At 35.7% G+C, this 27,343-nt stretch overlaps 1 protein-coding gene across 2 annotated transcripts in view; it reads left to right on the top strand.

Annotated features, from left to right (window-relative positions):
- Positions 1–898: 898 nt before the first annotated feature.
- Positions 899–27,343, top strand: part of LOC123704994 (tudor domain-containing protein 5-like) — a 31,553-nt gene continuing 5,108 nt past the window's right edge. Inside the window, exons 1-11 of one of the 2 annotated variants that reach the window (XM_045653528.1) lie at positions 899–1,051; positions 1,833–2,035; positions 2,291–2,397; positions 2,571–2,682; positions 8,360–8,456; positions 9,857–9,965; positions 13,464–13,683; positions 16,800–16,990; positions 18,856–18,997; positions 20,706–20,924; positions 21,089–21,202. In XM_045653528.1, the coding sequence (XP_045509484.1) occupies positions 1,847–2,035; positions 2,291–2,397; positions 2,571–2,682; positions 8,360–8,456; positions 9,857–9,965; positions 13,464–13,683; positions 16,800–16,990; positions 18,856–18,997; positions 20,706–20,924; positions 21,089–21,202 (1,500 nt within the window). In that variant the 5' untranslated portion in view covers positions 899–1,051; positions 1,833–1,846. Of the gene's footprint in view, positions 1,052–1,768; positions 2,036–2,290; positions 2,398–2,570; positions 2,683–8,359; positions 8,457–9,856; positions 9,966–13,463; positions 13,684–16,799; positions 16,991–18,855; positions 18,998–20,705; positions 20,925–21,088; positions 21,203–27,343 lie in introns of those variants that run through there. The other variant, XM_045653529.1, reaches the window with a different exon arrangement.

Raw genomic sequence — 27,343 nt, 5'->3', positions numbered from 1 at the left:
AGTTACTTGTGTAACTATGTGAAAATTGAACGGTTGATTAAATGACAGTTCTCATAGATGAGAAACTACTACATACTTGATATACATGCGTTTTCAAAGAAAAACCCGCATAGTTCCCATTCCTGTGGGATTTACGGGATCAAAAGTAATTTTTCCAAATTTCATTGTAATCGGTTCAGCAGTGAAAGAGAAAGTTATCCATTCTCGCATAATTTCGCATTAATTATATTCGTAGGATTAAACAATTATTGTATTGAACTGAAATTAATTATTAATTTTGTTTTTTATTTTTTTTATTATTTATTATTTCACGAAACCGTAAATGCAAAATGCATCCACGATTTTATCGATTGAATCACATCCCATCACTATCACCTTCTATCTATATAAATACGTACCTATAGTAAAAATGGTGCCATGACTATGTTGAAACGTAGCTTGTAGTCTATAGCTATCTCATTCTTTCATACGACGTTTTCTTTAGATAGAGAGAAACAAATATATGTAAATTGTATACGCTCGATACAAGTACTCTATAGGTTTATTGCTCTGAGGGTACTGTGACTATAATTTGCCAAGGCTATTTGCCAATGTCGTACCCGTATTATTTGGTTTCTAAGGGCGTATTCAGAAAGAAAGCTTGAAACTTATAAGCGCTTATCGGCGCTTATCAACGCTTGATCGTTGAAGCAGACCAAAACAAATTTTATATGGCGCCTGACAAGCGCCGATAAGCGCTTATAAGTTTCAAGCTTTCTTTCTGAATACGCCCTAATGGTTTAATCTATGGTCAAGTATGTACTATTACTTGGCAGGGTCTTTTCAGCTAGAACATTTCACTCTCAGTACATTTAGGTTGGTTCATTTTAGTTCGGACATAGCTCAACAGATGTCAGCCTTACAAATTCTTTTGACAGATGACAGTTGACACATGTTTGTTTTATGTTTATTGCCCCTCACTCCTCAGTGTCAGTGCCCCTCACAGGCTCACTCTTACTTGCTCTGTGGCTCACTCCGTTTACCGGCGTTTGCCACAGAGCAAGTAATATAGGTAAGAGACGGCACTCAGTACTTCGATTTCGAGCTCACGCACACCTAAGCATGCCTTATCTACCCGTGAATCTTATATACCAACATAGAGAAGTTCACGTCAAAAATGACCCACATTGCTACCAACATTCAAAATTTACGTTGCTAGTGATGTCCCTTTAAGAGTACAAGTATCGATAAAACTTCATATCGATATCGATAAAATTATCGATGCTCGGTAACAACCCTATTCATAGTTTCATATTCAAATTTATAGGAAGGAAAAATAAAACATCAACAATGTAGATCAATAAGTTTATTATGTATAACATTTTTATATAATATTAAAACTCACTAATAACAGCAAAAATGAATAATTTCATTTGAATTTTACTGAATATCTTTAATTATATAATTACATTGTTAATACTGTAGAAAAAAATTAATTTCTATTATTGTTTTGAAAAACGATCGAATATATAATATGTATAATTGTATTGTAAACTTAGTAAATAAGTTAAAATATTAATGTTAGTTCTGTATCTTATTATAATTATTTTATTTTTGTATAATGTATGTTTTATATTATAATGAAATGTATATTACTTTTAGATTGCGACTGAAGGACTTGTATCCATGGTTATGAATAAATTATTAAAAAAAAAAAAAAAAAAAACATTTGTCGGGTAAAAAAAATTGTTTAGTTTAATGACTACCTTCAAAAAACATTTTTCTCGAATATGACGTTTTTAATGAAAAGGTTATAACTATTTGTATTATTTTAATAGAATATGTGTTTTTAGGTAAGTAAGCAAAAATGGACGAGGAACTTAAGAAGCTAAAGTCTATTCTCCGCTCTCTTGTTGTTTCAAGCCCGGTAACAGTGAATATGACCTCTTTGCTGAAAGACTACCGGGAGATGGTTGGCTCCCCACTGCCTTTGACCAAATTTGGCTATAGAGACCCCCTTCAGTTTTTACAAGAGCGATGCAGCGATTGTTTTATAGTGAGTATGATATATTTGGATTTTGGAGTATTAATAAAAGAGACTGCTGTACTGTAAATTACAGTTATAGTGTGTAAGGAGTTCCTATTTAACTTATTCTGTTGGTAATAAATTATTTTGTTTCTATGTTACAGCTATTATTTATGAGTTAGTATTAACTTGAAACACTCATAAAATACTACCTACCTAATACGTCTGTTTCAAGAAGACAATATATAGAATGAGAAACTAATTTCAATTATAATTTATTTTCAGTTTCTAGGGCCTCCCAAAAATCCAGAATTAATGTTAATAGTACCAGACTCGTTGAAACATATTGATAAGTTTGTACAAAAGCAAAGGATATCACCATTTGTAAAATTGTAAGTTTTTTTTTTAATTATGGCCATTTTATAGGTATTGTATTCCACTTCCACCATCCACTTTCTAATATTATAAGTATTGCAATAAAAACAAGATAAATGTATAGCTGCATACTCAATTTACCACTTATATCTATTAAAAATTTTAACTATTTAGAAAATATATTTTACAGTAGGGGTAAGAGAAGAAGTGTGTTAGAATCGAATTTAAAGCCAAATAATGTAGAAACAAAGAAAGAAGAACAACAAACGACTAAAAGCAGATTAGTAGAAGAGGAAAGAATGGTAAGTCTTTTCATGTATTCTATTTATAAATAACTAGCTGTCCCGGCAAACGTTGTTCTGCCTTACTCTTCATCATTTAGACTTTAGAGGTATGAAAAATAGATGTTAGCCGATTCTTAGACTTAAACTATATGCACAGAAAATTTCATGAGAATCGGTCCAGCCGTTTTGGAGGAGTATGGTAACTAACATTGTGACACGGGAATTTTATATATAAGATTTAAAACCATGTTTGACTGGTATTTTCTAGTATTTAATTTTACGCGAGTATTATACATTTAGAAATTAAAGACTTTTTAACGGATTTTAAACGCGTTTTAATCATTATATTATTTTCCCGACGTTTCGAACACTTTACAGCGAGCGTGGTCTCCCCGTGACCGCATGACCGTTAAATCGCGTTTAAAATCCGTTAAAAAGTCTTTAATTTCTACATGTTTGTCTGTCAATTCACAATTGTAAGCTGTAAGTGACATTTGCAATAACTAAAAAAAATAATCAAAATATGTAACATCAGCCAGAAATACAGGAAATGAAAAAGCCAGAAAATGAACCGAAAGTGATGACCAATGGATATCATTCCCCTGAAGTGGAACGCAAGTTGATTAACAACGTCTCCTTCAGAGAGTGCAAAATGCTTGTGCACGATATTGCTTTCAGATTCCTCCAAGAACACATATCTCACCATACCTAAACATGCATAACCTACTTAATATGAAAAACCGTCAAAAACTTTACTTTGCCAGTCTCCTTTTTGATGTTATTAAATTTAAAAAACCTTCTTATTTATATGATAAACTTTTATGGAGGACCTCCAAAGCCTCGAGTGAATGTAGGTCATGCACAAATATTTTTTCTGTGCCTAAATACAAAACAGCTGCCTTTAGAGGAAGTTTTAGATTTCTTGCTACGAAGTGCTGGAATGATATCCCGCCTCCTATTCGAAATTCTCAATCAAGGGACACTTTTAAAAAGAAGTTGAAAGCATATTTTCTCGTTGTTCAGAAACAGTCTACATAAATACCTATTGTAATTTTCTGTGTTTAATAATATCTACTATAAACTATAATTTACTTGATATTCATTAAAATTGTGTCCTTCTTTTACTTCATCTATTTTCTACGTTTTATATATTATTGTTCTGGAAAAGATGTCTTTAACTTCTTCTACCTACTTACTTGGCGTTGGCAATATAAATTCATTAATTACACTTAAATTCTTACACACTATTCATTTTTAATTACTGATTCGTTTCCTCTCAACTCACTCAGCCGATTTTCCGTCTGACTGGCAAACAATGATACATACTTCATACATCAAAACCTTCTTACTTTATAATATAATCACAGAATATAATACATAGCATAATTTAGTCCGTTTATTAAAATTATACCTACTCTTATTAGTAGGGATGTGACCTCGATTCAGAAAAATCGATTACTCAATAATCGATTTTTTTTGTTTAGAAATAAATCGATTTGTGAAAAATCGATTTAAAAAAAAAAATCGATTTTTCTTTTCACCTCGACTTTTTATGCGAAAAAACCTATTCGATGTAAGGTAAAAGCCCCAATACCGGACCATGTACCAGTACCAGAACACTCCATGCATTTATAATATATATACCTATATATTTGTGAATATAGATATACAAATACATGGAGTACAGATGGCGCTGATTTTTTATCGACTTGTTCAGTTACTTACCAATTTTTTCATAATACTGAAGTTAGCTGTCACGTGTAAATTTTAAAATTTATCACAAATTAATTACAGTAAAAAAAAAGCTTCTAAAAATTTTCATTTGTAATTTTTATTAATTTTCACATGTGAAATTTTTGAATTAATTTTTTGAAGTGAAACTTGTTTATCGGGGTTGGAAAAAAATGTAGTGTAACATTTTTTCGTTACGCATGACATTTTTCCGTTACGCGCGATCTTTTTCTTATCCCTACCACGCGTGATTCGATGTATTTCAGTAAAGTTGCATAATATAGTAAATTATTTTTTGAAAAATAAGGTCATAAAGAAGTTTCACTTCTTACGTGTGTACACTAGTACACTAGTACACGCACACATTTTTTTTATAATAATTTAATTGCCATCAAATATCATTAATATTTTTAGTCTGTCAACTTTAGTGTCATAATTTGTCATCCATCGCACAGATAGCAGTATTTACAAAAATCGATGTAAACTGTGTAATTCTTATAATCGATTTATTAAAAATCGATTTTTACCATTAATAAAATCGATTATAAAAAATCGAAAATGGAAAAAAAATAATCGATTAAAGTAATAATCGATTATTTATTCACTTCCCTACTTATTAGTCACTCCTCTCTACTTAATATGGTGGCGGTGCTGACAGAATAACAGCGTTACAGCCTCAGCTGTAGCCTGTAACATTCATGCTGAGCTATATATACATTATACTCTTTGATGCTGAGTCAGTATTCCCTTTCCCTGAGGTGATACAGATATAATAAAAGAACCAGATTACAAAATAAAGTACAGATGGAGCAATGAGCATGACAACCGCCCGTGCGTCGCCCTTGTCAAAGAAAATACGAAATCAAAAACAAATACAATACGTCGCTGCACCTGCAGTGCTATAGCGGCTATAGTATAGCATAAAGGCATAAAGCGCAATGCGCTTAAAGTGTCATGCAATACGTCAAAAAGGGTTTGCAATTTTAGTAAAAAAATGCCGTCGATAATAAAACGCTGTAAAATTTGTTCCCGAAAACAAAAAAAAGATAAAACATCGTTTCACAGGTTTTCTGTAGATTATTTGGCTGATTTATTTCTTTAAAATACGAATAATAATTTTACAGATATGAAGGAATACAAAACTTCAACGTATGTTGCCAGTATTTTGAAAATGAATTTGCCATTTTTATTGGTAAAACGGTAAAATGGTTAAAAGATCTTCAGGGTAATGCTGTTGGATTTTTCGATCGTGAATGTGATTATTTGTATAGTGCACTAAAGGTTCATGATAATTATTACTTAGATTATTTTAATAAGCATAATACATTATTTTGTTACTTTTATAAAGCTTAAAAACGTCATAGTCGTTTTCGCTAGCGATTTAATTTATGTGAACTCCATGATGGATATGATGAAAATAAAATGTCCCGTATTCTCGACTAAAAACTACCGCTATTCGTATTCATATAATATTATGAAAAATAAAAAATAATATAATTATTATAGTTAATATTGAAACTTTTTTTATGTAATTTATTTAATAAAAAATTGAATACAATTATTTTGTCCATATCATGGACGAATATAATCTAAATGTTTTCTATTGTGAATTCTGTTGTGAATGTTTTCTATGAGCTATAATTGAAAATATTGAAGTTTTTTCGCACTGAAATTTCTAATACGTATTACAGAACGTATGTGTGATGGGATGACTGTTTCCAAAACACGATTGGAAAAATTTTGCTCGATAAAAAAAAATCCTGATATAAATGCTCAATACAACTGTAATTTACGATAATAATTCGTATAAAATCACAAATACATAGGTATTTACCTTCCCGATTTCTTGACTGTTTTAGATTTCGAAAATACTAAATATTTTCATTCACTTTTTGATAAAAATGTGAATGGCGCTTACGATTTTTAGTTTCGAGCACGTTGATTCCATACTAAACGCGGACCCCCTCACCGCTTACCTCAGGCCCGAATAGCTGAATTTTCGCTGACCGCCTAACCCCCCTTAAGCACCACTAATAAAAACTTCCAACAAGATATACTATTTCAATTAGATTTGAATTTAATTTGTAACCCGCTTGATCAAACACGTACGCTTCACACTGACGTAAGCGACTGACTGTGTTGGTGTTATCAAGTTTGGGTCGCTGGCTAAGACATGCTGGACATTTCCAAGAAGACTTCTTTTCAGGTAACATGGCATAAAATCTCTTATCGTTGGTTCCAGCGCACTGCAAGTCATACGCTAGAGAACATAGGGAGCATCTAAGGAAGTGAGTACCTTTAATAAGGTTTCGACACCCACTACAAACATTCGACATAGTGATCAGAGTAGTGTATATATATATATTCTTTATTTTCTGTTAAAAAAAAATGTCTATATCTTTTATCTTCTTAATTATTCCCTTGTAAACAGTATTACATATTTATATGAGCAAAAAATACGGGAAAAGAAAAAAAAAATCTAGATGTACGGCGATGATTTGAACCAGCGTCCATCAGTTTATAAGTACGAAACTGAGTCAATACAGCTACAGACACTTATACATCTTACGTTGAAATTTATGCTCTAATTGTTCGAGTAATTCTTAGATAAAAACAGTTCATAGCAGCGTGGTCCGTGAAAAAATAGGCGGTTCATCCTAAGGAGCGCTGGGGCAGTGAACTCTCATAAATAATAATTATTTTAATAAAGTTGTGCTCATTCATTTAACAATTAATATATCTTTAATTTAAAATTAAATTTATCGTATATCTAAACTCCAATACGAATATCAAATGCCTAAATACGGAATCCAATAAGAGTGAAAGAGAAATTTTGTGACAGTCCTGCGGAGGTCCTGCGCGAAACCGCGATGTTGCCGCATCGCATGACAGCAGCAATTGCGCGCGACGTTGCCAGTTGCCACTCCTATATTATAAACAAACAATAAAAATACGCTCGCGAAAGCAAATTCGGGGATTTTCTAATTATTAATTGATAATCATTGAATTCGTTTTGAAATCGCCTGTACTTTATAATTTTTAGTGTTTAAATAGACATTTATAATGTGGTGCTCATTTTTTTTGTTATGAATTTACTACGCTACTGTACTTCTTTCTTTGTTTTAGTTCAATAATTGAACACCCGTACAATTTTGTCACGAGCCGCCTCTTGCCTTTATAATATTTTACGTTTTATATTTTACGTTATAGTTTACGTTTTTTGCGTATTATATTTTACGTCAAGATACCCTAGAATACTATTTGGCACATTGATTTTTTTTAGAAGCGACATCTAGTTGAGACAAGAACCATTCAATTATAAAAAAATGCCAAATGATACTGCGAGTGACATCTATCGACTAAATTGGGAACTGAGAAACGAATTACGCTGTTTACTATGGCTATGATAAGTCCTCTAGATATTTATTGGGTCCATGGTCCATATATAACTTTAGTAGGCAGGTACTTGTAATAAAAGAATTTAAATAAAAATTAAAACTTGACTTCTCATTTATGTATATAGCCTACGTCACTACCGCCACTAACATAATAATTCAGATCATTGCAATGAAACCTCACAACTCAAAATCGGTCCAACGGTTTATACTGCAGGGCGTGTCAAAGAAATATTATACATACATACATAAACTCGAAAAACATAACCCTCTTTTTTCCGTAGTCGGGGAAAAATTTGGGAAATTTTTCAATATCTGGCAACATTACACGCACCCAGAAGCACCGTGTACGTACAGTGCACTGTGCAGCGGCGAAATGACAGGTACCTATTCGGTTTAGTTCGGCAACGCTCCATGTGTCTCTTATTTTGTAATCTAAGGTCTTCACATATTGTTTTACCCAGTTATACCTTGTTTTTTAAGTTATAAGTATTTTCTGTTATTTAATGTACTGTATCATTTTTTGGGAATAAATGTGTTTCTATTCTATTCTATTCTATTCTATTAAGGATCTGCCGGCATTCCAAAGCAATCAGAATTCTTTACATGAAGTGGAGTCCAGCAGATCACAGGATCATCTTAGCTCTGGACGGCTGACATCATCTAGTGAGTTTATTTTTTTTTTCCTAGTTCTGGCAGCAGTTTAAGTACTTTTTGACATAGTTATTGATAGCATGTTTTATATTGTTTATTTTCAAATATTATTGGCAAATTTAACCGTCAGATATGTTAAACAGAATGTATGGAAATGTAATTAATAAATGAAATTGCCTTTTTAGAATTAAATTTTACATTACATGGTTGGCAAATATGGATGAAGAGTAAAATGTTGTAGATGTAGTAGATGATCTTAATTATCTTAACCCGCCATTGGTGACCTATTGGTCTGTGAGTCCGGGCAGTTAAAGAAACCCAAATATTTTTGTCACCGTTTATCGAATTACACTGTGGTTTCGAGTAGCTGCCTAATTTCGCGCCCCCTACCCTACCCCTACCCCGCGATAGCGACGCGGGCGCACGTTACAGATTTTTGGCCCCAACCCGGTGCGTGAGACCGGCGTCACCAACTAAGTAAGTCAAATGGTTATTGTGTATTTCTTTATTTTATTTATGTTATTGTATATTTTATAAAGCTGTTGTTGTAATTTTATAGTTTAATCATATAATTCTATTATTAGTAAGCGTTTTGCTAGATTTGATCGATATTTTACAAGAAATTTCGTGTTTTTTGTTCAAATTGTGAACATTGTTTCAGCATGCCTTACGAAAGTAATCAGCGTCGTCTCGAAGCTTTTTGCAAGAAGCAGTATCTGATGAGGACAGATTACAAACGTCATCGGAAAGTGAATATGGAAGTGACTTCGAATCAGATAATTTTGAACCAGATCGCACGTAGTACCTACCCACTTGCTCTAGTTGTTTGGCTGTTGAAGATGAGTGATTTTAGTATTGTATATATTTTTTTTTTGGTCGAAGTATTACCATTTATGTTACTTAATTTTATGTTTTCAATGTCATAAGACTGACTAAGCCTAATTTTATTGTTAAATAATTAAGATTGTTGCTTTATTTTTGAGTTTTAAAAAAACTTTGTTAAAATACTTGAAAATTTTAGTTATTCCAAAGATATTGTCTTATGCTAATAAAAGAGATTTGATTTATGAAATAACTATGTTTTATTGACAATAAAAGATGAAACTTTATATCTATCCCAATGAAAAGCAGCATGAACCGCAAATTACAGAAAAACTCGTAGTCAAAAACCCTGGTGCGTGAGACCGGGGTCACCAACGGTGTAAGTCAAATTCACGTCACCAATGGCGGGTTAAAGGTGCTTCATACTGATTTGTATTAGTATTACATTTAAATAGCATCTTCATTAAATAAAATAGTATGACGTAAACTGTACTTATTACATTTTTTAAATATTTTCGTTTTATGAAATACTTTAAGCCCATACATGTGAACATGTTACATAATACATATATGCAATGTTACGGTTACAGGTGGTAGAAGTTTGAAGGAAGCGTTAGAAGAATTAAAAGAAGAGCTGAAAACTCTTATCTGTGAACAACCAGAGCCAGTTTGGTGTAGTGACTTGTTGGACATGTATAAGTAAGTTTTTTTTTAATTTATGTAGCTTTTATTCATATTTCAAGCAGTTTAAAATATAATTTTGTAGAGTTTTATGTTATGGTGAATATTATGGAAGATGTAACTGCAAAATTTACGAAATTAGTTTTTGGCACATTAACTTATGTATTAGTGAAATAAAATTTATAAGTATATAGGTATTTTTATAAAATTATTACTAGTCCATTGAATGAGTCCCTCCAAGGGGGGTCTAGAGTGCGTGAGTTAGTAACGTAAGATGTTTCTTCGGAAACATGTCAAGAGTCCTTAGGTTATAAACATACTAAAACCCCGGGACACTAGGAGGAGCCCCGGAGTGGGGGGAGGGGGGGAAAGGTCAATTTTTTTCATTTTTCGCTTAAATCTCAAAAACGGTACATGTTAGAGAAAAACTTTCAAGGAAAAGTTGAAAGGCCATAAAATTATCTACAAGTTGTACCTAGGTCATTTTTTTCTATTCGCAGCCGTTTTCGAGCTACATCCCATGAAATGTGAAAAATTCGAAAGCTTTTTATTTTACCTAACTACTCTAATAAATTCAATACCTCCTAAACGCCTCCATGGTGGAATCTGTTTTTTTTATCAATGATAGACCTAATTATGAGCAATCTATCTGTACCGGTCACAAGTTGCACTTTTGAGTTTTTTGGAAGAAAAAAAAAAGGTCAACTTCAGTAACTCAAACTACCCTAATATAATATTTTGACAATCGATTACTCCTAAACGCCTCCATGGTGGAATCTGTTTTTTTTATCAGTGATAGACCTAATTATGAGCAATCTATCTGTACCGGTCACAAGTTGCACATTTGAGTTTTTTGGAAGAAAAAAAATAAAAAGTTCAAGTATCGTAACTACCCTAATAAAATTCAATTCCCCGTAAAGGCCTCCGTGGTGGAATCTGGTATTTTTATCAATGATAGACCTAATTATGAGCAATCCATCAGTACCGGTCACAAGTTGCACTTTTGAATTTTTTGGAAGAAAAAAAAAAGATCAAGTTCAGTAACTCAAACTATCCTAATATAATATTTTAACATTCGATTCCTGCTAAAGGCTTCCCTGGAGAAATGTGTTTATTTTACCAACCATAGACCTAATTAAGAGCAATCTATCAGTACCGGTCACAAGTTGCACATTTGAGTTTTTTGGAAGAAAAAAAAATAAAAAGTTCAAGTATCGTAACTACCCTAATAAAATTCAATTCCCCGTAAAGGCCTCCGTGGTGGAATCTGGTATTTTTTATTAATGATAGACCTAATTATGAGAAATCTATCTGTACCGGTCACAAGTTGCACATTTGAGTTTTTTGGAAGAAAAAAAAATAAAAAGATCAAGTTCAGTAACTCAAACTACCCTAATATAATATTTTGACAATCGATTCCTCCTAAAGGCTTCCATGGAGGAATGTGTTTATTTTACCGATTATAGACCTAATTAAGAGCAATCTATCAGTACCGGTCACAAGTTGCACATTTGAGTTTTTTTGGAAGAAAGAAATATTTTTTGATCGTATGGGGAAATTGTTTGAGCCAAAATCATTTTTTACTGCGTGTAACTCAGAAACGGTAGGATATAGAAAAAAATGATAGGGGTACAACTTGTAGATAATTTTATGGCCTTTTAACTTTTCCTTGAAAGTTTTTCTCTAACATGTACCGTTTTTGAGATTTAAGCGAAAAATGAAAAAAAATGGATCTTTTCCCCCCTCCTCCCACTCCAGGGCTCCTCCTAGTGTCCCGGGGTTTTAGTATGTTTATTACCTAGGGACTCTTGACATGTTTCCGAAGAAACATCTTAAACTCAAACTCAAACTCAAACATTTATTTATTCAATTAGACTTCTTCGAGAAGCACTTTTGAAACGTCAATACATATTTTTAACATTTACCACCGATTCGGAAAGCAGTATCTATGGAGAAGAATCGGCAAGAAACTCCATAGTTGCTCTTTTAAATCATTTCAGTATTACAATTTAATTTTACAAAATATGTAAGTAACCGCACGTATATATCATAATATGCCAAAGAACTGTCCTGTGGCTTTTACGCGACAACCCTCCATGGGTCTTTATCTTCCATATATTCCTTAATGCTGTAATAGGCTCTCTGAACTAATACGTTTTTTACATAATTTTTAAATTTAGCACTACTAAACTCTTTAATACTATGAGGAATTCTGTTGTAAAAAAGTATACCTTGGCCCATAAATGAATTTTTAACTTTAGCTAACCGGTAAAATGGCATTTCAATTTTATTTCGGTTCCTTGTGCCATAACGGTGTCTATCTCCTACTCTTGTGTGTAAGTCTGCATTTTTGTGTACATATAAAATATTATTAAATATATACTGTGATGGTACTGTGAGGATACCAGTATTCTTAAAGAGATCTCTTAGTGAGTCCCTAGCACGTAAATTATATATAGAGCGTATGGCTCTTTCTCGAGCTTTTCTGTAATATAAATATAGTTTCTATATCTGCAGCCCTGCCCCATAGCAGAATTCCATAGGACATAATGCTATGAAAGTAGCTAAAATAAACCAATCTAGCCGTGTCTTCATCGGTGAGATGCCTTATTCTTCGAACTGCATATGCAGCTGAACTAAGCTTAGCAGCGGCGGCGGCAACATGGGCCCCCCATTGTAGCTTCTCATCTAGTGTCAAACCAAGAAAAACAGTAGAATCCACAGGGTATAATACCTCCCCGTTTAAAATAATATCCCTTTTCACCTTTTTTACATTTGGAAGGATAAATTCAACACAATTTGTTTTTTTTGCATTTAATAATAAATTATTAGCAGTGAACCATTTGGATATGCGTAAAAGAGCAGAGTTTACTTCGTCAACATTTGTGTCATGTCTATCCACATTAAATATTAATGAGGTATCATCTGCAAACAGTACTATTTCACACATATCCTTACGTTACTAACTCACGCACTCTAGAACTTTTTATTCAATGGACTATACTTTTAAATCCAGTTAAAATGGTGATTACTGTTTACGATCATTTATATAAAAATTTACAAACAAGACAATTTTTTAAGAATAAAAGACGAAGTCGCATCTTTCGCTGCACTATGGCAAATTCTGAGCTCGCAGCCGTCTCAGTGATTGATTTCTCATTTGTTAAGTACTAGCTTTCCGCCCGCTGCTTAACCTGCTTCGTCTTAATAAATTTTATGCTAAAAGTCTCATCTTGTTTCATTATTTTTTTTTAAATAGTAAACAGTAAGTGTAATTTTAAAGATTAAAGCATACTTAGGGACATATGGACAGAGAAAGCGACTTTGTTTTAGACTACGTAGTAATTGAACACATTAAAACTAAAATAAAATTTAATAACACACACAGTGTATTCAGGGAGTGTTTTTCTTTTATTAAATTTTCACTTCATCCTTTCTTCCAGAGGAAGGGACCGTTGTACTAGATTGATATTTTTTTCCCTTTTTATCATGGTTTTTTTGTTTGTATTTGTTCAGGGAGCGTTACGGGCGCAATCTGAACTTCTCGCGGTTCGGGTTCTTGAGCGTGGCGGGCCTGGTGTGCCAGCTGAGCGGCGTGCGCGCGGCGCAGGCGGGCGACGGCGACTGGCGCGCGTGGCCCGCCACCGCGCCCGCGCCGCGCCCCGTCCCGCTCCCGCCGCGCCGCCTGCCCCCGCCCGCCGCGCCGACAGACGACGCGCTGCCTGGTGTCGCTTACGTGAGTGCAATGCATTAAAGTGTCAAGTTAAATACACATAAATATTTGTATACCGATTCGTTGGCGTCATAAGGCTATCATTTAATTCCTACTCTAGAAAAATAAGAATGAACAAGAAAAAGAAAACATTAAATACGGACAGTATTTAATTTTTTTTTTTTACTTAAATACAGAATATTTTGTTCCTAAAATACAGAAGTGACAGAAATAAACAGTCTCGCAACAAACATTCATACACACGGTATTATAAAATAACACAGGAGATACTTCTTCTTCTTCTTTTTTTCAAATGGCAACTCCCGATCCTAGTGAGGACGGATTCTGCCAATGTCAGGTTTTGAACGGAGAAGGATTAGGGGCCTTAGACAAAGTAACAATTACAAAACGATAACGAAGTTAGAAATCGCAAAAATGTATGGGATTGACATTAGATAGACCACGTGAGCAGAGGCGGCTCGTGACAAAATTTTATGGGTGTTCACTTGAAATAAAACACTGAAAATACATGGTGTAAAGCAGTACAATTTAATTAAAAAAATACTTATAAAGGAAATGCATACGTCTTTCTTTTTGGTGTGCAATAATATCTATAACTTGACACAATCTATTAACCTTCGTAAAATATGTATGTTTTCATCGACACGGTCATTGAACTCGCGTATTGACTTTCGGTACGCGGAATCTAGTGCTTTACGAATGTCTTGTCGTCCGGTAGACGCCAATTGCAGTTCATTCGACAAATGATACCTACCGAGATTGTGAATGTTTTTTCATCTTGATTGAAAGATGAGCTAAGTCGTCAACGCCCGTTTCAGTCCAAGCACTCTCACCTCCGCCGGCCGCGCCCGCTTCAAATAAAAGACACGGAAAACAAAATAGTTTAACTTGCTTTCATGTTCATCACAACCACACAACCACGGTGTTTTCACATATTGTTCGGATTTAAACACACGCGTATATGTTTTCGTTTTTGTCGTATATTTTTGCGTAAGGTCAAGTTCAGGCCGTGGCGGTCCCTTAGCTTTCAATTCAAGCCGAATTTGTAACGTTTTAACACACTTTTTAATGAACGCCACATTATAATTGTCCATTTTAACACTCACAAGTAATACTGATAACTACAGGCTATTTCAACAGTCAACACGTATCTTATGATTTTAATTAGAAAATTCCCGAATATACATTCGCGCGCGTGCAGTCAAGTTGACTAGAGTGTTTGTTTATATAAGCAACGTCGCGCGATATCGCTGTCTTGTGTACGGGTGCCCGGGCGCGCGGTAAAAACGAACCGGCAACGTTTGCGGGAGCGGCGCTCCGAATTTTGCTATTTTTTCATAGAAAATCTTCTGTTTCACGCGTAGGACTCTGACAAAACTATCTCTTTCACTCCTATTGGATATCGTATTAGAAAATGTACTAAATATTTTTTTCATTGGAGCGCAATCGTGAGCGCTCCGCTACGCGCTTTATATAATACAGTATTATAACTACAGGTGTATGGAATGATGGAATGATGGATATATTCATTAGTATTGCCAGTAGTTTTTTACGATTACGATTGATTTTAAATAGTAATAATTAATATTAATAATGAAATTAAGGAGTATGATTTTATTATAATTATTTATGGGAGTTCACTGCACCAGCGCTCCTTAGGGCGAGCCGCCTCTGCACGTGAGCGCGGCGTATGTCAATCCCATAAATTTTTGCGATTTCTAACTTCGTTATCGTTTTGTAATTGTTACTTTGTCTAATGCCGGCACTACACATAGGGCATAGGCCAAGCTTGCGAGCTTGCCGTGCGGTGTCGGCAACTTCAAAGGACACTTGTCGCAAGCTTGGCGCACCATCCACACATTGACCGCGCGATCAGTGTGACTGTAGCAGCGATCAGGAGTGCACGTTTTTTTCTTGCGGCGAATTAACACCTAACTTGACAAAATGGCGAACAATATGAATAACGAGGAAATATTTAAATTTATTGAGCTCTATCAGAGTGAAAACTGCCTGTGGAACCCAAAAAATAAGTACCATAAAAATAAAAATGTTGTATTTATTAAAAGTGCCAAATAAATAAGGTTCTTGGACATGCCGTTTTCCTCACAATGTTTAACTTCACAAAGAGCATCCTACTTTAATATTATTTTAATATTATAAATGTGAAAGTGTGTTTATTTCTTTGTTTGTTACATCCATTTTGAATCCGTCCGCACATTGGCTCGAACCAAACCATACTGAACGACCATCCAATGTGTGGATTACTCACAAGCGCGTTTGCAAGCGCACCGCCAGCGGACTGGCGAATGCGCTGGCCTATGTGTAGAGGCGACATAAGGCCCCTGGTTGTTATTAGTCAGTTCAATAAAGAAACGAATCTTCAATGGCGGCCAAAGCTGACTTTGACAGATGGCAGGATCAGCAAAAAAGAAAATAAAAATAACGTAAATTGATAATTATTTTATTAATTATTCGAAATTGTTTGTTGACAAACTTTTTTGTTATTGTATTTGTGTATTTATATGAATTATCATATTTACGTATACAGAATGTAATAAAATTCCCATAATACTTGTAATAAAACTGAACAACTTTTCCCAAAGAACATATTTTGTCAAATTCCAATAAAACATTATTTATTTTCGCAAATGCGTAATTGTTATTGTAAATTTATGACAAAAACTATTATAGGGAAAATCAAATACATTTTAGTGATTTTATTTTTCCCATTTTTTTGCATACCGTACGGCCGTGTGTGAGCGAGAGGGAATGATAAGCGCCGCCATTGAAGATTCGTTTCTTTAAAGAACTGACTAATACTTTGTGGATTGTTTTGTACGATGTATTTTCAATTATTGAACAAATAATGAAATTTTGAAACTAAAAATTTTGTCAACCGTATGAATGACGATATTTGGTGATTGTGACAATTTAGAATGATAATATTCTAACTCAAAAAGATGAATAAAAAACCTCAAAATATTTACGGGTATAAATATTTTGACAGATACAGTTAACAGATACTTACATTTATCATTGATTTAGTTTTGTATGTAGTAAGAGAAAAAACAAGTAGCTGAACATTTTGAAAAGTTTTAATTTGCATTAATATCTGTCAGGAGCCGGACGTGTTCCCCGCGGACTGCATGCAGCTGGGCGAGGCGCTGGGCGCGGCGCCGCTGGGCGACGTGCGCGCGGGCGACCTGCTGGAGGTGATGCTGGGCGAGGTGTACTCCCCCTCGCACTTCTGGATGATGCGCCTGGGCGACGAGTTCGACATCGCGCTCGACGCCGTCATGGACGAGATGACGTGAGTGCTGCGTACACGCACTTAACACACGCCACTATAAAATGACACTACAAACACGATACTTTACAATCGAAACTGTGCTGCTATTATCTGCGAACTATTATCAAAAAACATCCAAAAGTTCCCTCTTCACGTGACCCAGCCAAACGGAGTTCTAGAGATATTTGTCCCTTAGTACCCCACAGGACAAGCTTTGCCAAGCATCAGTACCGCGTTTTGAGTTCATTGATTTACAATAAAATAAATCGCCGCACTTTGATTTTTGACTTAAAAAAAAAAAAAAAGTTAACAAAAATATTACAAACATTAGACTATTTGGAGACAGAGAAAATTACAACATTTAAAAAAAATATAGTAACAACTGAGGGAAATAAGTACACGCTCTGCACTCACACACACACAACACACACACGCACGCTAACACACATCCACTCACGCTCACACACACACACACACACACTCACGCTCACGCTCTCACATACATATTATGCATATTATATATATTTTTTTTAATTTAAACTTTTTGTAATTAAACCGAATTTTTGTTTTGCTTAAAAATGTACTTATGTAGTTGTATTTATAAGGAGGAACGCTGGCTCTTGAGACACAGAGTTACTCTAGTTCAAGAGTCAGCGCACATATTTTTGTAAAGTTAATGTTTTTGGCAAAATAAAGATTTATTATTTAATATTATTATAAACTTCAAACATGACACTTCACACACGACACTTAACACAACACACTTTACACATGACACTTCATACTGACACTACAAACACGACACTACACACAGACACTTCAAAAACGACACTCAAACACGACACTTGACACACGACACTTCAATCACGACAACAATTAAATAATTTCCATCCATTTCTGATTACATGTAGACAATAGATTATTATTCTTATTTTTTCTTTCGAATTGAAAAACTAATTTTGATTGACCTTTTTTTTATAAAAGCTACACCTACCTACCTACGTAAATTTTGTCTAGTTCGGACAATTTGAATGCGATCTAATTTTAAGTTAAAAATATTATTTTTAACCGACTTCAAAAAAAAGGAGGAGGTTATCAATTCGGCCGGTATATATTTTTTTTTTTTTTTTTTATGTATGTACACCGATTACTCCGAGGTTTCTGAACCGATTTACGTGATTCTTTTTTTGTTCGATGCAGGATGGTGTCGAATTGGTCCCATAAAAATTTTATTCGGCTAGGCCCAGTAGTTTTTATTTTATGAGCATTTTTGTCTGTACTCGATGACTTAATTGGAATGTAGCAAGTAACTTTGATTCACTTCCCGGTAACCGATTGAGCTGAAATTTTGTATAAGTGTGTAAATTGGATAGCGATGAAACATTATCATGACATAGAGCTGATTTGATGATGGAATCGGTGGCCATAGGAACTCAGTAATATATTGACTCAACTTTATCGAGTTTGGGCTCGTTTGATTCGTGTTGAAAATTACACTAAAAAGTATTAAATAAAATTAACTGCGTTAAAAACAACCGACTTCAAAAACGGAAAAGTAAAAAATAAAAAAGATTTGATATTATTAATTACTACATATTATTTAGATGTGCTATTTATTAAATAGGTTTGAAGTCGGTGCCAAACACTAAGCACTTAGTATTAAGCCCGTGCACCGACATCAAACCTATTTAATAAATAGCACATCTAAATAATATGTAGTAATTAATAATATCAAATCTTTTTTATTTTTTACTTTTCCGTTTTTGAAGTCGGTTGTTTTTAACGCAGTTAATATTATGTTTATTTCATCTTAGTTCAATGTTATTTTAAGTAAGAAGATTTCTATTTGGAAATGAACTATTGGCATAATTTTGTATCCCGTGCAGCAAGTACTACTCCCGCGGCGAAGGCGCAGGGCGGCGGCTGGCCGTGGGCGCCGTGCGCGAGGGGCACTGCGTCGCGTCCTGCTACGACGGCGACTGGCACCGCTCCGTCATCGTGCGCATCATGGATTGTGATACTGTCAAGGTGAGATCTCACACACACACACACACCTTTTATACACACATTTTTCATGCGGTATACCGTTTAATCCAGTCTGTAGGTATTTATGCTCTACAAAAGGTGGCGTAGAAAATGTTTTGAAACAATATTGTTTAGGTATGACAGGTTAATAAAAATCCAAGTTTTCGACCTTGACGGACCCAGGCGCTAGCCGCCATCTTGAATTAAAGGTGCTAAAATTAGGTATATTTTAAATAACTTCTCAATTGTTTACTAAATCACAAAAGTGTCTATGAGGGTTTCAAAGAAGACAAAATTACCTACATTTTTTTCATACATGATTATTCTGTAAATCTTAAAGGTAAAAAGTTACAAGCGACGGAAATAATAATATTTACAGAAATCATATAATTTTAATTTTGTTTAAAAATTGTACAGCTATCATTTTTTTATTCTCTTTGATGGCCCAGGTTGGTTAATGGTGGCTTCTTCATTATCTTCGCTGAAATTTTCTGTTTCATTGTCTGTATTTTTAGTTTCCAACCATGAAATTTCGTCGAAGAAATCGAAGACGCTGGAGCACGTTTTCTCGTAACTTTGTACAGAGGGGACATGGATAAGGAATCCTTCGTTATCAATAAAAAGTAAAATTAAACTTGCTTCTTTGCCGCCAACAAAGCACGCTGCATGCTATCATGCGTTTAGGACATACCACCAAGTCCAAAAATGGTATGGAATTGAAAAAAATCCAGAAGACTGGGGCTGGAGACATGACACCAATAGGCTCACTCCAATAACAACGACAGAGAAAGCAGCACCTCAGATGCTTTTAAGTGTAATTTCTTGCCACTGTAAAAAAGGATGCAGCAAAGCATGTAGTTGCAGATAAGCTGGATGAAAATGCTCTATTGTTTGTGGATTCTGTAGTGGTCAGCTGTGTGAAAATGCAGTAGAGATTCAGATAGATTACGAAGACTGTGATGACGACGTTTCATGGTTGGAAACTAAAAATACAGACAATGAAACAGAAAATTTCAGCGACGATAATGAAGAAGCCACCATTAACCAGCCCGGGCCATCAAAAAGAATTAAAAAATGATAGCTGCACAATTTTTAAACAAAATTAAAATTATATGATTTCTGTAAATGTTATTATTTCCGTCGCTTGTAACTTTTTACCTTTAAGACTTACAGAATAATCATGTATGAAAAAAATGTAGGTAATTTTGTCTTCTTTGAACCCCTCATAGACACTTTTGTGATTTAGTAAACAATTGAGAAGTTATTTAAAATATACCTAATTTAAGCACCTTTAATTCAAGATGGCGGCTAGCGCCTGGGTCCGTCAAGGTCGAAAACTTGGATTTTTATTAACCTTTCATACCTAAACAATATTGTTACAAAACATTTTCTACGCCACCTTTTGTAGAGCAGAGGCTTTTACACTTCCCCACAGACTGGACTAGTTACATTAGAGTCGCACGTGTGACACGTCTTAATACTTTTTGAAATTTTGCTAATAATTTGTTCCAAAATATAAAAATTATGAGTGTTGGTGTTTTTTTTTATGTGATAATGCGTTTGCGCACTTTAAAAAAAAAATTTCAAATTTTAACTAAAGTACATTCACGAGTTACAAAAAATCTCATATTCGTTTAATGTGTTTTATAAAAACCGTATTTCACTTGTTTTTTTATTTTAATGTTCACTCGTGTGTTGGTGTCGCGTGCAGGTGCGGTACGTGGACTACGGCACGGTGGAGGCGTGCGCCGTGTCGGGGCTGCGGCCGCTACTGCGGCGCTGGGCCGCTCTGCCCGCGCAGGCGCTGCGGGCCCGCCTGGCCGGCGTCGCGCCCGCGCACAGCCGCGAGTGGCCACGCCCCGCCGCCGCCGCCTTCCTCGCCGCCGTGCGCGAGCGCCGCCTCGTGGCGCACGTGCTCAGCGCGCCACAGGTATGTACCGCGCCCCCTCCAGCTCCCCCCCGCCCCGCCCCGCCCCTCCGCAATCGATAAATAAGAAAATTAAAAACTCATGATGTATTAACATTGGATTTATCAATAGTCATTTATAGGACAAATATGCTATAACTATATAACGATAATCTTGTAATTTCCAGGAGGACGGGATCCTCGAAGTACTTCTAATCGACACATCAACGGAGGAGGACGTGTGCATCCATTCGGAGCTGATCCGCGCGGGCCACGCCGTGCTCTGCACCACGACCCCCTCCGTAAGTCGCTCCGACCCCTCCAACCCCTCTAAACCCGGCAACCCCTCGAACCTCGACAACAGCCGCGGCTCAGACGACACGTGCTCCGATATATCGGCCTCCGCCTCAGAAGTGACCGGTCCTCGCCGCATACCAACTTGGGAATGTGATGATAAAGATAATAATAACATCAAAAGTGCGCGCCTCTCAAAGATCAAGGCGATCAACGATAAATTAGCTAAAACTAAACTGACTAAGATTAGTGAAGTTGAGAGCAGTGTAAAGTGTAAAGCGCTGCAGAAGCGTCTCGAGTTGGCAAACAAATATCGACTTTGAATTCTCTAAAGGCCGCTGCATACGTGACGGGTAAATAGTTCGGACGGGACGTGAGCAGGACGGGCACGTGATTGCCTCGTTCAAAACGGGAACGTAGTGCAAACGCATACGCACCGTGGCATTGGCATAAGTTTTTCGTCGTCCATTTTCGATAGGTACTTGGATTGGATCAAGGCGTCACTACTTATCTCTCCGGCGCGAACGGAGCGACTGTGCATACGTAGCGAAATCACGGGCGGGACGGGACGGGGACGTGCTAAACATCGTCGCCGACGATATTTTTCCCGTCCACGTTCCCGGCCCGTCGATGTTCCCGTGACATATACGTTTTTGGATACATTTTGTATGCATCGATGTTTCCAAAACTTCCCGTCACGTCCCGTCCGGATAAAAAACGGCCTTAATGAACGTATTCTGTATATTTCTGTGACTTTCTTTATATGTGTAAACTTATGTGTATAAAATTTGATTTGATTGACAACCTTTATCATTGATGTAAATTAAAAATAAATTTGGACCTAGAATAGACCCCTGTGGCACCTCTACTTGTCAACTAAATCATAACTTTAATATAATCAAAAAAATTATCGGTTTAATAGTTAAACGAGACAAATGAGTTATCGAATATCAAATCTACCCAATTTTGGCCATATCCATTCAGTAGTTTTTACATGATCGAACAAACATATTTTTTTCATGCATCAATATTTTTTATTATTCAATCTGTAGTTCCATATTAAAGTTTTACTTTTAGTCTTATCATTCAAATATTCACCATTTCACATTGTAAATAATATTATGTGTACAATGATTATGGTAAAATACATAGAGATAATATGTACTACGTACTAGAGAGGCCATCGCTACTACACTCTCTCCAACACGTGCTAGAGGCAAAAGTCACAAGTCTCATTAGTCTGTGCCGGACGCTTGCCGCGTCAACACGTGTTATTGCTCTGTTCAAAATGCCTTCGTGTGTGCTAAGATATTGTTTTAACAGTTCCTATAATACAAACAAAGCCCGAGGAGTGACTTTTCACCATTAAGTTTCCTTATTATGAGTAAGTCATGCATTTTACTAATATTGTTATCATTTTGCGAAAAAATCACCACGCGTTCTGCGTTTCGCGCCATTTTTCATAGACTAACAGCACAGACGTTGTACAGTCTTCGTACATTAGCTTCATTGCGCGCTGTCAGCATTTAACGCGGACACGCGGCATTTTAATACATTTCATTAGTTCGCGTTCGATCGCCACCGCTATCGCGCGTTCTCACGACCATAACCATTAACCATATTATAGAGTTAAGGCAATAAAGGCAATTATTGTACTTAATTCTTTTATTTACTCCGTACGGGACCTACAACCCCGTACATCGTGGTCCTTCGAGCTTAAGTCGTAAGCGGGACTTGCGCGTGTGAGAAAGTTAAAACGTGAAAGTTAGTTCAGTTTACGACATATATTAACCAGTGTTAGATAAACCAATAACCAACCAGGATAAAGGTGCCATCTACGGGACAAACCAGCTACCAAGTGCCAGTCTCTGAGTGAGCCCTTTCCATTATTTTCTTTACATTTTATTTTTTTACTTATCACACCATATATACCACAACAACCATGGAGACAATTTTAGCCACGCAAGAGCAAATTATTTCTGCGATGGAAAGCCTCCGCAATAATTTTAAGAAGGATGGGCCAGAACGTAAAACGCCCGCCTACATTGAGAAACGCCTAAGTACGTTAGATGCCTATTGGAAGGAATTCCAAATTAACCATACGAGATTAACTGTTGAATTTGATGATCCTAACCACAAATATTTTAAAGAGAACTACTACCAGTCAACTTTAAAATTTTATAATGACACCAAAGTTCTCATTAGTAAATATGATCAAAATAAACCATTACTAAGACCAGCGACACCATTATCGCAATTTTCCGATCGTCAGGGGCCAGCTCCTTTGCCTCCCGAATTGGGTGCTTCACATTCAAGGCCACTAACCACTCAAGGGAATAACAGTAGGGTTGACGAAATGCTTCGTAAGCAGAAAAGCAACTTTAGGGCATTCTTGCATACTATAAATTCTGCTAACCTTGAGAATCTTTCTGAACGATGGGAATTGGAAGATTTATTAAAAAATATTAATTTGAGATGGTCAGTCATCGATTCTTTACATTGGGAAATCGACTGTGAGAGCCTCGTAGAGAATGAAGAATATGAACAAGCTTATATTCAATATGAGATAAAATATAATAACATAAAAAAGGCAGTAAACAATAAAATGAACTCGGTCTCATTTAGAGAGAAATCAACGCCGCAGTTGGACATACCAACGTTCAACGGAAATTTCCAACAATGGATATCTTTTAAGGATTTGTTCAATGAAACCATACATAGCAATAATTCATTACCGAATGCTCAGAAAATGCAACACTTAAAAAATAAATTGAGAGGAGAAGCGTCGAAATTAGTACAGCACTTGACCATAAGTTCCGATAACTATCAAATTTGTTGGGATATTCTAAACCATCGTTATAATAATATGCGAATTATATTTAACTCTCATATTCAAATTATTTTATCGTTGCCTAGTATGCAACAACAATCAGCTGGGCAAATAAAGAAAATACATGACACTACCAACGAGTGTCTCAATGCCATTAAAGCCATGGGGGTTGACATAACGTCCTGGGATCCTCTTATAGTGTATATACTATCGCAGAAATTGGATACAGAAACCCACCATGATTATATTGAGTCGCTAAAGAACCCCAGAGATTTAGCAACAATTACCGAATTTCTAGATTTCCTTGAAACAAAATTTATATCATTAGAGTCTTCGCGAAGAAAACAAGATTTAATCAAACCAAAACAATTGCAATATCAAGACAACTATAATAAAAATAGAAATTCATTTAAATTACCAAATAACAATTTTATACAGAAAACTTCGCAATTAAAACCTATTATTGTAAACCAATCGTCAACAATAAGGAATTCGCAACAACGGAAATGCATAATCTGCAATAACCAGCATGCATTGTTTCAATGTAAATTGTTCTTAGAATCAATGCCCGAGGAAAGGCGAAAAATAATTGACAATAATGATTTATGTAAAAACTGTTTAATAAATCATTTCGGAAAAAACTGTACTTCCGAAAAAACATGTCGCTTTTGTAACGATAGCCACAACACACTGCTACACAATGCCTACGTGACATACGCTCCGTCTACTTCTTGCGCTACTAAACAAAAGGAGACGCCGAAATCAAACATATTATGTATATCAAAGGCGCCTCAAGAAACTCTACCGAAGTTGTTAGCCACCGCTAAGGTCAACATTAAATCGGAAGATGGCTGTAATTATATTATGCGTGCACTTATTGATCCCTGTGCTGAGTCATCATTAATCACAGAAAATGCAGCTCAATTGTTAGGACTACCCCGTGTAAAACGCAACTGCATGGTGGTGGGGGTGGGTTCAAAGGCTAACAACAGTAAAGGAGTTGTTAAAATTACAATATCGTCTCTTTACAGTGACTTTACAATTGATTCGGAAGCATATGTTATGAAGCATGTTGTCGACAATTTACCAAGTCAGTCATTTAGAAAACCAACCTGGCCGCATATAGAAAAATTATCTCTGGCGGACCCGGAGTTCAATATAAGTAAACCCATTGATTTGATATTGGGTGTAGAAGTATACGAGTTAATATTACGTCCCGGTTTTATTCGTAACAGCATATCTCAACCGATTGCCCAGAATACCGAGTTGGGTTGGATATTAAGCGGTTCTGTTGCAACACAGAGTCATTGTAATATTGTTACGGTCAATATAAGTAACATTCAAAGGTTTTGGGAGATAGAGGATATCTCAGAAAATTCATCTGATATGTCCAGGCAAGATCAATACTGTATGCAACATTACCAGTTGCATACGAAGCGCCAGTCAGATGGGCGTTATGTTGTTAGATTACCACTAAAACCAGATATGAAAGACAAATTGGGTGATTCTAAAACCAAGGCTATAGCTCAATTTCGTCAATTAGAGAATAGATTTACCAAAAATAAATTGATTTGTGAAAGTTATAAACAATTCATTCATGAATACATATATTTGAAACATATGTTTGAATGCACCGGTAACCAGACACCGGAATCATATTTACCTCACCATTGTGTCATACGTGCGGAGTCAACGACCACTGCCACGCGCGTAGTTTTTAATGCGTCAGCAAAAACATCGACTGGATATTCATTAAATGATATTATGTACAGTGGACCGAATTTACAAAAGGATTTATTAACATTGATCATAAGTTGGAGGCAATACAAAATAGCCTTTACTGCTGACATTGAAAAAATGTTTAGGCAAATACTCGTTAATAAAAAAGATCAAGCCTTACAGAAAATTATATGGCGTGATCATCCCAATAAACCATTGAAGGAATACCAATTAGCCACCGTCACTTACGGCACCAAGGCCGCACCATTTTTAGCAATGATGACCTTGAAGCAGCTTGCTAAAGATGAAGCTTCCCGATTCCCAGAAGCAGCAGAGGTGGTGAATACCAGCTTTTATATGGATGATCTACTTCATGGCCACCACGACCTTCAATCTGCCATGAAGTTGAAGGCTGACCTTATAGCACTTCTACGTTGCGGAGGATTTAACTTGAGGAAGTGGTCATCAAATAGATTGGAGATGGAAGAGAGTTATTTATCGGGGGATGATCAGACATACATTTTTAAACACCAAGAGTCTACGAAAGCGCTAGGACTGCAATGGCATTCCAGAGAAGATCAATTTTCGTTTCATTTGAAAACTGAGTCACCTACTAAACTGACAAAAAGAACGTTGCTTTCGAGTATATCTAAGATATTTGACCCTCTTGGGTGGCTGTCACCCGCTACAACCAACCTTAAACTATTATTTCAAGAAGTCTGGCTACTTGATATAAAATGGGATGATGTCTTACCAGATGCCATCATCTCAAGATGGAAGACCTTGGAAATTGATTTAAATAATATTAACCGTATTAAAATTCCGCGATGGTTGCATAGCAATAAAAATGACACTATAGAGCTCCACGGTTTCTGTGACGCGTCCGAGAAGGCCTACGCTTGTGTCATTTACTGCAGAGTAAAGGGTAGTCCACATACTAAACCATCAGTAGTCATCATAACGGCAAAATCACGTCTAGTACCTGCAAGGAAGGCCATTTCGCTACCAAGACTAGAGCTGTGTGCAGCTGTTTTACTATCAAAATTGATGAAAACTGCGTTACAATGTTTGTCAAACTTTAACATCAAGATTTATTGCTGGTCTGACTCAACAGCTGTTCTCGGTTGGCTTAACGGCGAACCGAGTCGTTGGAAGCCTTTTGTTGCTAACAGAGTTAAGAAAGTAGTAGATGTGATTCCATCAACTAACTGGCGATATGTAAAGTCTAAGGAGAACCCTGCTGACTGCGCTACTCGAGGAATCACAGCTGATCAACTAGCTACTCATACTATTTGGTGGCATGGACCAACCTGGCTTTTAACTTTCAATGAAGAAACAACACAAAATATTATTTATAATACGAATGAAGAAATTAAAAATACTGTTTTAATAAATACATCTACCATGAAATATGAGAACCAAGTCATTGACTCGATATTTCGCAGACATAGCGATTTTACGCGAGCGTCACGAGTGCTGGCGTGGGTACTACGTATGACGACACGATTACGTAATAAACCTAATTATTTAACGATTCAAGAATTAAGAAAATCGAAAATTTTATTAATTAAACACGCACAGTCAATATCGTTTACAGATG

This window comes from Colias croceus, chromosome Z, assembly GCF_905220415.1.
Source record: "Colias croceus chromosome Z, ilColCroc2.1".
Taxonomy (NCBI): domain Eukaryota; kingdom Metazoa; phylum Arthropoda; class Insecta; order Lepidoptera; family Pieridae; genus Colias; species Colias croceus.
The sequence above is the reverse complement of the archived record's forward strand: the minus strand, read 5'-3'. Positions and strand labels throughout refer to the sequence as shown.